Source organism: Boeremia exigua (genome assembly GCF_020726555.1).
Source record: "Boeremia exigua strain MPI-SDFR-AT-0100 chromosome Unknown C7974scaffold_5, whole genome shotgun sequence".
In the NCBI taxonomy this organism is placed as follows: Eukaryota; Fungi; Ascomycota; class Dothideomycetes; order Pleosporales; family Didymellaceae; genus Boeremia; species Boeremia exigua.
The window spans coordinates 824568-837178 of record NW_025763522.1 but is presented as its reverse complement, the minus strand read 5'-3'; the positions used below and the strand labels follow the sequence as shown (position 1 = coordinate 837178).

General features: G+C 58.7%; 3 protein-coding genes across 3 annotated transcripts; 1 reads left to right on the top strand and 2 right to left on the bottom strand.

Moving 5' to 3' along the window:
• The first annotated feature begins 2529 nt into the window (after positions 1 to 2529).
• Positions 2530 to 5895, top strand: C7974DRAFT_392273 (uncharacterized protein). Its single transcript, XM_046141660.1, has 4 exons — positions 2530 to 2903; positions 2949 to 3530; positions 3602 to 5583; positions 5639 to 5895. The coding sequence occupies exons 1-4, from the start codon at positions 2604 to 2606 to the stop codon at positions 5694 to 5696; spliced, it is 2922 nt and encodes a 973-aa protein (XP_045997935.1). The 5' UTR covers positions 2530 to 2603; the 3' UTR covers positions 5697 to 5895.
• Positions 5896 to 6921: 1026 nt separating this feature from the next.
• Positions 6922 to 8050, bottom strand: C7974DRAFT_357423 (KptA family-domain-containing protein; the record flags this gene model as incomplete). Its single annotated transcript, XM_046139619.1, has 1 exon — positions 6922 to 8050. The coding sequence occupies exon 1, from the start codon at positions 7885 to 7887 to the stop codon at positions 6922 to 6924; it is 966 nt and encodes a 321-aa protein (XP_045997934.1). The 5' UTR covers positions 7888 to 8050.
• Positions 8051 to 8184: 134 nt separating this feature from the next.
• Positions 8185 to 12604, bottom strand: C7974DRAFT_392269 (uncharacterized protein). Its single transcript, XM_046141659.1, has 3 exons — positions 12263 to 12604; positions 8841 to 11996; positions 8185 to 8791 (listed from the first exon to the last, which is right to left on the bottom strand). The coding sequence occupies exons 1-3, from the start codon at positions 12279 to 12281 to the stop codon at positions 8514 to 8516; spliced, it is 3453 nt and encodes a 1150-aa protein (XP_045997933.1). The 5' UTR covers positions 12282 to 12604; the 3' UTR covers positions 8185 to 8513.
• Positions 12605 to 12611: the final 7 nt, after the last annotated feature.

Sequence of the window (12611 nt, the reverse complement as noted above, 5' to 3'; positions counted from 1 at the left end):
CGGGGGATGCGCGGCTTGCTGTTGGGGGGGAGGGGTGCACACGCACACGCGCGCCCGTGCGGTGCCGCGGCCAACAACTCTTGTATATCTGGCTGAGCGGCGGAGCGGCGGTTAGGATAGGCGTGTAGGAAATAGGTTGAATGCATCGCTTCACCCGACGCTTCGTGTTTTGTGGAAGTGACGTGCTAACGCGCTAGGCAATGCAGGCGATGAGAGGATGAGTAGGGTGGTACGAGTACGAGTACGGGGAGTAGGGGTACGAGGAGTAGGGGTACGAGGAGTAAGAGTAAGAGTCCGAGTCGGCGTCGCACGAGCAAGCCACGAGAAGAAACGCCACGAGAAGAAAAGCCACGAGAACAAAAGACAAGACAAGAAAACATAACAGGCACTCACCAACCCCTAATATACCCCATCCATCCTCCCGCCCGCCCGGCCGCCCATTCCCCCCGAACCCGCCCTGCCCTCGCCGTCCCCTCGCACAAGAACCTCGCATCGCCGCATTCCCCGCCGACCAGGTAAGCCCGGAAACGGCCCGTCTCTTGCAGGTACACAACCCGCTGCGGCGGAACGCGCAGCTAGGACGTGGTGACGCTGCGGTGGTGGTGGTGGACGGGCGGGCATGCTCGAGGTGCGCTGGCGTGGCTGAGGGCGTGGCTAATGGTGTGGTTGCTGGCGTGGTTGCTGGGCGAGCGCGGGTGCAGGGAGGGGGGCGGTGTCAGAGGGAGGGAGGGACGTGATAGCTGGACTGGCTGGCTGGTAGGCTGGCCGGTAGGTAGGCGTGTAGGCAAGCGTGTAAGCAGGTAGCCGGGCAAGCACGCGCTTTTGAACCCACTTACTCACTTACTCACCACTCACCACTCACGAACCAACCAACGAACGATCGATCGAACGGCCGGTCCTCCCTCACTTCCCGTCCCGTCCCCCCAGCCCCCCGGCCCTCGGTCCCCCCGTCTCCCCCGTGTCTGCGAGGCGAAGATCGCCAGATCGCCGCCGTTTTCTGCACAACCACGACCACACGACACGACACGATACGATACGCACCTGCCCCCCCGGGCAGGCACCCGGGGTGCCCACACCTTCCCGAGAGCGCAACGGGCGCTGATCTGGCGTTGATCTAGCGGCGCCCGGTAGGTTACGGCGCGGAACGCTGGTCTGTGACGGTCGGTGTCTAACGGCTGGTGGGTACTCACTCCACAGGTTGGTGGATGGGGTCCCCAACGGGCTGGCGGGTACTCCACAGGTTGGCGGGTTCCCATGGCGCGTCATGGCGGTGCTGAGATTGGGATCGGCGGTGGGTCTGCAGCGGACCGGGTGGACGGTTACGCTACATTACATCTACAATACGTCGAGGGGTCTCTGGGGTGGTGGGGGGGAGGGGCGTGGATATGTCGTGCTGCTGCTGCTGCCGTTGCTGGGTGGGTTCGCGACGGGGCGGATCGCCGTGCGGTGGAGATGTGTGTGCGGGCGTAGATGGGACGGACGGCTTGTGCGGCGGTGGATACGGTGGTGATCTGCGTTTGGGTTTGGTGGGAGGGTGGTGTGCATATTACTGGCGCGGGGGGCGGGATGATGGAGGAGTGACTGAGACGGAGTGTATATTGGAGTTTTCTATCTGCTGCTAGATGTGGCGTCACACTGGTTGACAACCAACATCCGGGTCTTGGGTCAAGGACCCTATTTCTCGGATCCAAGGTGAATACTCTTTCCCTTCGTGATAACGAGCTGTTCGACGGCACGGGATGGTACGGGGCGCGAGAGTGGGTGTTTGCTTCTTCCTGATATGGCAGCAATCTTCAGGATCGACGGTTTCATGGACACGCGTACTGGTAAGGCAAGCAGCGTCGAAGATGCTGTATGCCAATGGCTGCTATCAGCCTGAATGGTCCCAGTCCCAGACGACAGCTCGTCAATCGACGATCGCGAGAACCGTACCCAGCGTTTGGTGGTCAGCGCCAGAGCAGCTGTTAGAGTAGAGTAGATCGTTTCAGACAGATACGCAGATCGATCACGCGGAAAGGTGGCAGCCTTCATCCTGCTTTGCAGAGTCTGAACTATGCCGCCGTCAGCGTAGATGCTTCGCCGGGAAACGAGGCTTTGGCAAATTCGTGAGGAAGTATCAGGGTGCCTGTAGATCTGACAGTCCACACGAAGTCCTTCACGTGTGCCTTGGACCGAGTCTCACGGCGGTCATTCTGCTGCTCTTGAAGTGGAGCTGACACCAATCAATAAATCAACGTCTTTATCTCAGGCTGCTGGCAAACTTGAATCCCGAGCTGTATTGCAGCGCCTTGACTTAATTCCAGTCTGTATCACTTGACGGCTGCTGAGGACGCGTAGCAATCCACACATTCGTGTGAAGACATGCGAACGCTCTTCATCAGATACACAGATAACAACCTAACAATCCAATCGACCGCGTTAAAGGTTGCTGCAAATTCGCGTCGCGTGCTGGGTCGAGGTTCGCGCCGTGCAACGTCCAACATGGCGTCACTGCTTGGCGACCCTGACGATCGCCCTTCCAAGTTGACACGCGCCGGCCACATCAACGCGCACAACAGACGAACCCATGCCACCCCGCGGGCCCTAGTCCACTCTCTGCTCCAATGCACCCGGCCGCGTCTCGTATCGCCGAACATGTCGCCAAGCACCACCTGCTGCTCGCTCCGCTGCTGTTCACCGTCCTCGGCGCTGTCGCAAGCGTCAACAGCCCCGTCCAGCACTCGCTGCTCGTGACCTCGGCCTCGTGGGCCATTCTGTGGATTCCGCTGGTGTGCAGGGTCGGGCTGTATTCGAACAATGGGGGGCGCAAGAAGAGCACCAGCTGGCTGGCTGGCGCATTCCTGGCCCTGGCACACATATGCGACAGAGCGGCCTGCGACAAGGACGGCATAAGGGCGACCAAGGTAGTTGGATCACTGAATATACAGGATATGCACTGACCGGGCCAGTGGCTGCTGCCCCTCTTTGCAGTATTCATATCTGAGAATGAACTCCTTTCAAGACACCTTGCCTTGCCCACGCACGCCCGCAGCGACTCGACCGACTCAATCGAGAAGCCCTCGAGCAAGAGGCCGGCCGACCTGATGGTCACGCTCACGATCGCCGCCAGCGCCGCCCTGGGTATCTACGTCACGGCAACAACGTCTGCTCTGGGGATCAGCAGCGCCATCTTCGCAGCATCTGGTCTGGTCTTGTTTGAGATCGCCGTGCGCGGTCCAAAGGACGACGAGAGCGGCACGCGAGGACTCATGTCCGCGGATGGATCCTTTGCACGGCGCGGCTCGGTGGGCAGCCAGCGCAAAGCCCAGGAACTCGCGACCCTGCGCGACGTCGCCGCTGTCATGGCCGTCGTGTGCGGTATTGCCGTGTACATGATTGAGCCGTCTGTTACTCCGGGCGCCGCCACCTGGGAACCCATGTACCGGGAGTTTGATCGTGACTGGAAGACAGTGCATGACTATAGGACTGTCCGCCAGGTTTTCTTCATGATCATTATCAATGTTGCATTGAATCTCTTTTCATTTCTAATTGTAGGTGGCATCCCACAAACCACATAAGTACGAACGGGGTTTGTACGGACTATCCCGCTGACCGACTACAGCTTTTACGACAAGGCGCAGTTCCCGTGTCCCTATGGGCCCTCTTCTCCTGCATTTGCGCGCAGCTAAAGTTTCAAACTAGCTTTTCAGGCATCTGGTTCACTATATTCTACGGCATTTCAGCCCTCCTGTACCTTTACGGCTCATCGTCTTCGAACTCCTTTGTCGAGGTTCGAACTTCAATCAGCATTAGACGCATCTTGTTTGGAATTACGGCCTTCTCAGCCTGCGTGCTGCTGGTTCGACACGCAGCAGGAGCGCAGGAGTACAAGTTCACCCCCAAAGTCCCCTCTGAGTTTGAGGTACAGTCTTCAGCGACTCCACTCGGTTCGATCCCAGTCGACCTCAACCGCGGACACCCAGCGGCCCAACTAATCAACGACGCCGAAACAAAATTCCACCAGACTCTCCAAAGGCAGTCCAAGTCTCTGGAGCAGGCCGTCCGCGAGTATCGGCGCAGAAATGGCATCGCACCTCCTCCCCACTTCGACAAGTGGTTTGAGTTTGCACAGCGCCGCAATGTCATCATGATCGACGAGTTCGACACGATCAATAAGATGTTGTTACCGTTCTGGGCGCTCAAGCCTGAAACAATTCGCTCGCGCATAAAGAATGCTGTCGGTCACGAAGACAGTGCTTTGGTTGCTGTGGCTATTCGAAACGGCGAAGTGGTGTCCATCGGCAATGGCGACGAGTGGCAACAACAAGCAACGACTGGCATGATGAAGGACTTTGTTGCGTATCTTCCAGACATGGATCTTGGGTTCAACATCCACGATGAGCCGCGCGTCGTCGTGCCCAACGACCTGCTGTCTTCAATGATCGCCAAAGCGCAAGACGAGGTTCTGCCTCGCGCTGCGCAGCACACGTCTCCCCGCAACGACTTTTCGAAGCGGCCAAAGGATTTGAACGATGGCAAGCGTTTTGATGAAGTCAGCACCACCAAGTTCAACCGCTTCGCCCATCAGCAAACATGGACACACTCTCGACTCTCGTGCCCCGCAAGCAGCCAGGCGCAGACGTTTGAGGATTTTGCCGCCGACAACTTGACCTCATACGCTGCAGGACCGCTGAACTACGTTTACAATGCAACAGCATTCTCAGACATATGTAACTCGCCATCCTTCTCGTCGAGTTTCGGCTTCTTCGAGCGCCCGAACGCATTCAGTATCATCCACGAACTCACCCCCATCTTTTCGCAGTCAAAGATCTCCAGCTTCCAAGATATCCTCTACCCCAGCCCTTGGTACTGGTTCGGCAAGGTAGGTTATGACAACAACCACGACACGACCTGGGAAAACAAGACAAACAGCCTCTACTGGCGCGGCTCCACAACCGGCGGCTTCAGCCGCAACGGCGGATGGCGACGACAGCACCGCCAGCACGTGGTCCAGCGCCTCAACGCCCCCGAGAAAGCGCAGATCCTCATCGGCCCCGAGACCGAGCCCGAGGCCCCCTACACCGTGAAGGAAATCGACCGCCGTGCGCTGCACCACCTCGTCGACGTCAAGTTCAGCCACGTCGGCCAGTGCGACCCGGGCGACTGCGACGCGCAAAAGGAGTTCTTCGACGTCGTCGAGCGCGTCGACGGCCAGGACGCCTGGTACCACAAGCACCTGCTCGACATGGACGGCAACGCCTTCTCCGGCCGCTTCTACAGCTTCCTCAAGAGCCGCAGCCTGACGTACAAGATGAGCGTGTTCCGCGAGTGGCACGCCGAGTGGCTGCGCCCGTGGGTGCACTACATCCCCGTCAGTCTCAAGGGCGACGAGCACCTCGATCTCGTGCGCTGGTTCAGCGGCGACCGCACCGATGTCAGTGAGGTCGGCGGGCGCGGGAAGGACAAGAAGGCGGATAAGAGCGGCAACGGGGAGAGCGCGGGCGAGCGCAAGGCCAGGGAGATTGCGCAGCGGAGTACCGAGTGGCACGACAAGGTGCTGCGGAATGCGGATTTCGAGACGTGGTTCTTCAGGCTGCTGCTAGAGTGAGTTTCCCCGGCCGTGACTGAGAGCGAGAGGACTTGTGCTGACTACTTGCAGATACGGGAGAGTCGTAGATGACGAGCGCGAGGAGATAGGATACCCAGGGCCGTTATAGATAGACATTTAGAGGTCGAATATCCAAGAGCATGTTTTGTGTCGTGTCTGGGTGCAGTACGCAACGATGTTCCTCGCAGCGAAAAGAGCACCGCACCCGGCGAACCTAAGGATGTAGTTGTCACCCTGCCTCACTTGTCGCCAAAGAAGGGTATGATGCTCGCGTTTGCATTGCGCTTCGCATGTAACGCCCTTGACCAAACCACAGCACGCGCTTCCATGGCACCTCTTTCTCTTGCTTCGCAACCACCCCTCTCCTGCTCCACCTCCCGCGTTCCCTGACCACACCACACCACACCACACATCCCCCGACCCCATCAACGCCCCTCAAACCACCAACACACCATCCCCACAACACCCTCGCGCAACGCCCAGCGCCCAGCCTTTTTACCCACCCACCGCAGCCTAAACCGTCCTCGCAGGCGCACAGTTAATTGTTAACACTTAGTCACAAGTCTCCACTCGACCAGCCAGCCATGTCGATGTAAATTTATGCAGAGCCCTGCAACCACATGAACGCCAGATCACACTACAGATCCATATGTACACCACACCATACCATACCACACCATACCACACCATACCACACCATACTATGCCAGCAACACAAGCCACGCGACCATCAGCACTGGCAGTCCCCACGCCGTTGCCCTGCGGCCGTGAACCACACTCCTGCCATTCAGTGGCCGTTGCAACATCCCCTTGCACAGTCTAACTAAGAGAGCCTGCGGGCTCTAGACGCACCGCTAACCCCCGTGTGTACTGCCGTGCTGCGGGTGTGCGGCGCGTCTCGCTGCCCGGGAGCGCACCAGCCATTGTGCACCGGCCATTGTGCACAGGCGCGGGGGCGTGGGAGATCGGGTGGGCTGGCGGCAGACTGGGCGGGCGGAGTGAGGTAGGTACGGGTTGTGAATGCTGCGGCGTATAAAGAGGCAAGGGGTGGTTAAGGGTAGGGGGCTCTGGTCGGTGTGATACAAGTCCCTTCTTCTCAATATCAGGAACGGGTTGACATTGTCTTTGGGCTGGAGGCGCGGTCGAGATTATGCGTAGTATGGGATCTGCGTGCAGGGTCTCGTCGGTCGTTATGGGTCAGAGTCAGGTTGCAAGTCCTGTTTAATTTTTTTCTGATTGCGGGTTGTACGCCGTGTTATTTTGAGAGGGAATCTTTCGATTCTGGTAATGCTTTTTTCTGCTTCGAAAGCGAGTATCTACTTCGAGATGCCTTCTCAACCATCAGCCTTCTCCTCCCCGGCCAACAAGTCCCTCGAATCGTCATTTGCCCTCGCCTTCCCACCTCCTCTCCCGCCGCGCCCCCCGCCGCGTCCCCCTCTCCCCCCTCTCCCGCCCCTCTTCCCACCCACATTCTTCATCTCCTTCTCCCACTCCTCCACATCCACCACCACGCCCTCGGGCAACCTCCCCTCGCTCATCAGCACGCCCCCCTCCTTCTTCCGACTCTCCACGCGCGCGAAGAACGTGTACGGCAGCACCCCCTCCTCATTCCCCTCGGACAGGATGACCCCGTTCTCGGACACGAAGAACTTGATCCCGGCGGCGAGCGCCGCGCGGATGTCGACGTACACCAGCACCGAGGAGCTCGCGCGCATGCCCGAGATGACCGGCGCAGCGGCCTCGCCGGCGGATGCTTCGAGCGGTGCGAATCCGGCCGGCAGCCCGGACGCGAAGTGGATGTGGGTCCGCGTCATGCGGCGCAGGCCGCCGCCCCTGAGAATGAGCGGCCACGCGCGCTCGTCGGTGCCGTGCACGACCACCGCGGGGACGTTCCCGGCCTCGGGCGTGATCGGGGTGAGCAGCCCGTCCGTGTCGACGCTGATGCTGTGGCCCTGGTTTGCGCGGATCAGCCAGGCGGCGGGATCGCTGTCGTCGTTGCCCGCCTCTTGACCCGCCTCGTCCTCGCCCTGCTCCAGCGTCGCGGCACGCACCATGGAGAACCGCTGCTTGTCGTTTGTCGCAACGACTTCCCGGAGCTCTTCAAACGATACTTGCAGCGCTTTGAGACTCCGCGTGTCCAGTGCTGCCGCCACGCTGACGTACCCAGCCTTCCCGAGCTTCAGGCCCTCAGACGCAGCGCCGTGACGCAGAAGCCAGCTGACTTTGCGCGAAACCTGGACGGCGCGCGGTTGATTGGCGGGATTGCGGGAGCCCCCGCCACGGGCGGTGCCGCGGGCCATGGTTTTGAGGGTGTGGGTGAAGTGGTGAGAAATTTTTGATTTGGGGGGGTAGTTTTTGCTTTCTGGTATTTATCGGGAAGGCGTGGCGTCAGGGTTGTAGTAAACCGTGGTCGAAGTGAGTCGAGGTGCGTCAGGTGCTTATGTGGTTGTGCTTTGGGAAAGGGCGTTGGAGGTGGGTCGAAAAGGGCAGTTTGCGTGGCACGGGCGAAAGCGACGTATCAGCGTGCTGCAAACGCGCACCGCCACAGGCATACACAACGTGCTTCGTATGCAAGAATACTGCAGGAACACCAGTCATGCAATGAATAGATACATTGGGTATTTCATTTGAACTGCCGTTTTAACGTCCGGCAGTACGCTCAACATATCCATGGTCTAGCGTGTAACGAGAGAATAGCCTGCGCAGGTGAACGCATAGAGGAATATCGTACCAAAGAGCAACGAACTAGCTGCTCATGCAAACCCATCCAACCCAAGCATGCCTCTCTTTTCATCACGTCGCTCGCTATAATGATACTGCGCTCCACCGCCTCGTTGCGGGATAACATGTCGCGTCGGGAAAGAATAACACCTTTTTCCCACCTAGTCTACTTTGTTTTTTAAACAGCCTCCTACGCCGCTCTACCTCATGTGTCGCCGCCCTTACCCGCACACCACGGATGCTCCAGCACCTGGCTGATAGGGATGCGCTTCTCGACATCGCGGTCGAGCATCAGCCTGACCAGATCGATGCTCTCCTCGCTCATGACCCACGGCACGCGCAGGTCGTGGTCCATGATCTCGTCGATGGAGTAGAATGGGTTTTCCTTGTAGATGATGGTGTACAGCAGGATACCGAGGGCCCACACGTCTTGCTCTTTGCCGCGGTAGGGACGGCCGGCGAGGACCTCTGGCGCGGCGTAGTCTGTGATGTTAGCAGCGTTCTGTGCATGTGGAGAAGGAGTGGGACGTACCAATGGTGCCTACGAAGACGTCAAAAGGCCCGCTCTTGATGTATGCCGCGCTTCCAAAGTCGATGAGCTTGATGTTGCCGTCGCCGTCGAGGACCACGTTCTCGTCCTTGATGTCGCGATGCACGACCTTGGCTTTGGTGTGGAGGAAATGCACCGCTTCGGCGACCTGGACGAAAATCTTGCGACACTCCTGCTCCTCCATATTGACGCGGAGTTCAATGTAATCGAACAGATCCATGCCGGGAAGACCGTGTGGGATCATCTCAATGTAGTAGTTGACATCGTCTTCGAAGAAATCTGCCATCTCGACAATGTTCGGGTGTTGGTAGCCGTCTCTGCGTAAGAAGTCGAGGACGTGGATCTCCAAAGGCACGGTGCCGAGTTTGCGATCTCGAGTCCATGTGTCGACGAGGATACGCCGCTTTGTGACAAACTTGATGACTACCTTCTTGCTGCTGTTTTTCTTGTACCGGCAGAGCTTAACTTGCCCGTACGCGCCTTGACCCATTTCTTCGAGGACGACGAAGTCGTCAATTGTCTTCTTGTGAGCAGACTCCTCTTTAATTGGTGCAGGTGGTGGTGCCATTGCATGTGCTGGTGTTTCTTTTGGAGGCAAGGGCTTTGCGGCTTCTTGCAATTGCTGTGTGAGGAGCGAGACAGGTGGTGTGCTTGCTTTGGAGTGGTCTGATTCAATTTCTTCAGGAATGATCAAGTCTTTTTGACCAGGTGCAGGTTGATGGGGCGGCGTTCCTGGACGAGATATAAGTGGTGCTACTGGACCGATTCCGTGGTTCGCAGCGTGCAATTGTCTGGAATAGGTCACCCACAAAGCATAAACCAATTGTGGTCTGTTTGGTTGAGCTTCTGAACCCTCCTCTTCGATAACCTGCTCGTCAAAGCGAGGCGTTTTATCGCTTTTTACAACTCTCATTTGCACGTCAACCATAATCTCGGACCCGTCACGATGCAGAGCAGGAAGTCCACTAGGCCTCAGAAAAATAGCCGCTGCATCTGCACTACCCTCTCGCATGGCGAGCAAAGCTCGTGCACGTCGGAAGCTGTGCTCTGGGATAACAATACCATCAACCAATTCAATCTTGTCTTCATCAGTCATGACATGCAGAATCTTGTCGAAAGCAGGTATCAGCTTGCCGACGTGGACACCCTCGGGTCGCGGCTGCCCGAACAACGCCTCGGAAAAGACCGAGTTGGAGCTCGTGATTGTCAGATCGGAGGAGGAGAGTACAATAATACCAGCAATGTGTGGGAAGCTGGAGACGCGGAAAGTTGGTTCGCCTGGCAGGGCTTCGACCGTAACCGGAATGTTGATGCTGTTCGAGGTTCGAGCTGTGTAGCTACGCACAATCTCAATCTCTTCGTAGTCTAGCACGCCGGTGTTCGTGCCTTTGAGGCGTGGTATCCCAGGTATCAAGCGCGTGATGTCCATGCCTCTGCGCAGCCGGTCGCTCCCGAAGACGGCCTCTGTCGCGCCCCAGCCCTTGGATACGCAACCTACTTCGTCAACATTGATATACACGACATCCTCAGCTATCTCTTCTAGTACCCAAATGAGGCCACCTCGTTTTTCTTTGACCCACAAGCTTGCTGCACCAGTGGCCCCATTGCGCTTCTGAATGGGGATAACGTCGCCGCAGAGCAACACACCTCTTGACCCCTTAGACTCATGGTTCAGCTTCCCCGTCTTCTTGGCGTTGTAGTATGACGAGCCACTGCCATCATCTGTCTTTGCCTTCCTTGCAGCCGTTGTCCGTGATGAAGGCTTGCTCAGCAGCCTCGCAGTCAGACCGGAACCAACCTTGAGGTTGGTTGTTGGCGCCAAAGCCTGCACTTTGGAGCCAACATCTGGGTTCTTGAGCTTGCTTTCAAGCCACGACCGTCGGTCTTCTCGGACGACTTCCAGGATGCCCAGTTTACGGACTTCAGCTCTGGTCACGCCAAATACCAAGCACGCCAGGTCATTCGCGGACGTAATAGTCCACGGAGCCTGTGCTTCGGTTGTGAAGATAGCCTGTGCAGCAGCGGCGTGTCGGGTTCCATGACCGTGGGGCGCAGGGCCTGCAGATAGGGGCCCCTGCACGTTGCGGAAACTGGGTGGTACAGAAGGGATGGACGTTGGCGATATGACAGAGTTGGTCTGCACCTGATCGCCAACCAGATAGGGTTTTGCCAGGGCGTCGTGGAGTTGGTTTTGAATGGTGAGGGGAGCGACATCGGTAAAGGTGCGCTTCAAAGCGGCTCGCTGGGGCCGCTGAGGAGGCAGCGAAGTGTTGGTAGTCGTGGGACTGAGTGGTTCGAGGCTGAAGTCGGATGCCGAGCTGCTGAGTCGGTCAGGATCATCTCTCTTATTGATTGCCAGGGCGTTGGTTGAAAGTTGAGGCAATGGTGGACTTGCTGCCTCGACTATTGTCTCGGGGCTTTCAGACCGCTGTGCCTCAAAGCTCTTCTCGAACAGATTTTGGCCAGACATATCCGCAGGCCCGGTCACAGGGCCAAGCGCGCCAAACCCATGTGCACCAGTGCCGTCCTGTCCTATCAAGTTCGCCCTCTGCAGCAGCTCCATCATGCTCTGCACCTCGAGGTCGCCGCTCAGCTTCGCCTGTGCGTTCGCTATGCCTGGGTTCGTAGCTGCCCACCCGAGGCGGTCTCGCATGAAGTCGATGGAGCGCTTCAGGACGGCCTGTCGGTTTTGTATGAACTCATCGGACTGCGTCGCGAATGAGAATGAGTGTAGCGACTCGGAGGGGAATCGCGAAAGATCTTCACCGAAGGCGAGGGTAGGGGACCCCGGTGCGGAGGGGGCAGCGTCGGAGGGATGCCGCGACGCAGGGGGCGTGGCGACGGTCAGCGAGGCGCTGCGCTGGGTGGTGGGCAGCTGTCTAGGCGGCAGCTGGCGAATGCGGCGGAGGCCGGAGGCTCCCAAGCCATGCTCGTGCTCGGAGACAATAGGCGACCGCGCGAGACGGCCGAGCTGCCCTGCATCGAAGCTCATGCGCTTCGCCGTGTCGATGGCCGGCGGGGCGGACACGGCGTGCGAGAGCAGGTTGGACATGCTCTTGTTCTTGGTGAGCGAGACATGGTCGGCGGCGCTGCGGTGGGCGGACAGGGTATCGAAGTGTGGTCCTTCTTGGAGAGAGCCTGGAGGGGTCGCGTTAGCAGTCGAGCACATGTGGGCGTGCCGCGGGCGCACAGCAGACGTCGACAGCGCGGCAATGGCGGCGGAACGGCCCCATCAAGCAGCCTGTGTGCAGGCCGACGGCGTCCATGGCAGTCGACGCAGCACTCCACACGCCCGCCCCTGCGACAGCACGGCACGGCTAGTCTCCGCATGCCCTGCCCGCCGCCCCCGCCGCACAGCCGCTGCATGCGGTGGTGAATGAGCGCATCCGGGTGGTTGCACTTACCATCCTGTGGCCTGCTCATCGGTCAACACGGGCACTGCAAACTACTACGACAGGCGGGTGGCTTCTATCCGAACAGGAAGTGCTCGCCGGACACAGCAAAGGTGCGTTGCGGCGGTGGTGATACTCGGGGCAGGGTTCGCGAAGTGTGGTGGGACATGCGATGCGGGGGACGAGTGCTCAGATCTGAGGGATGAGAGGCTGCGAGGGTGCGTGTCGGGGCTGCGGCTGTAACGCGTGGCCGTCTGCGCAATGGCTGCGTGTCGACGGTACAACGGGAATATCGATATGGCGGCAGTCTTCGAGCGTGGCACAACTTGGATGCGACTCGATGCGGAGTGTCTATTTGCAT

What these genes read in the sequence shown, in the direction of transcription:
- C7974DRAFT_392269 (XM_046141659.1), bottom strand. An exon ending in CGTCTTCGTAGGCACCATTG is followed by an intron (nt 8,792 to 8,840) that starts GTACGTCCCACT and finishes CTAACATCACAG; the next exon opens with ACTACGCCGCGCCAGAGGTC.
- C7974DRAFT_392273 (XM_046141660.1), top strand. Translation starts at nt 2,604, where the DNA reads ATGCACCCGGCCGCGTCTCGTATCGCCGAACATGTCGCCAAGCACCAC. An exon ending in ATCTCTTTTCATTTCTAATT is followed by an intron (nt 3,531 to 3,601) that starts GTAGGTGGCATC and finishes GACCGACTACAG; the next exon opens with CTTTTACGACAAGGCGCAGT. An exon ending in TTCTTCAGGCTGCTGCTAGA is followed by an intron (nt 5,584 to 5,638) that starts GTGAGTTTCCCC and finishes GACTACTTGCAG; the next exon opens with ATACGGGAGAGTCGTAGATG.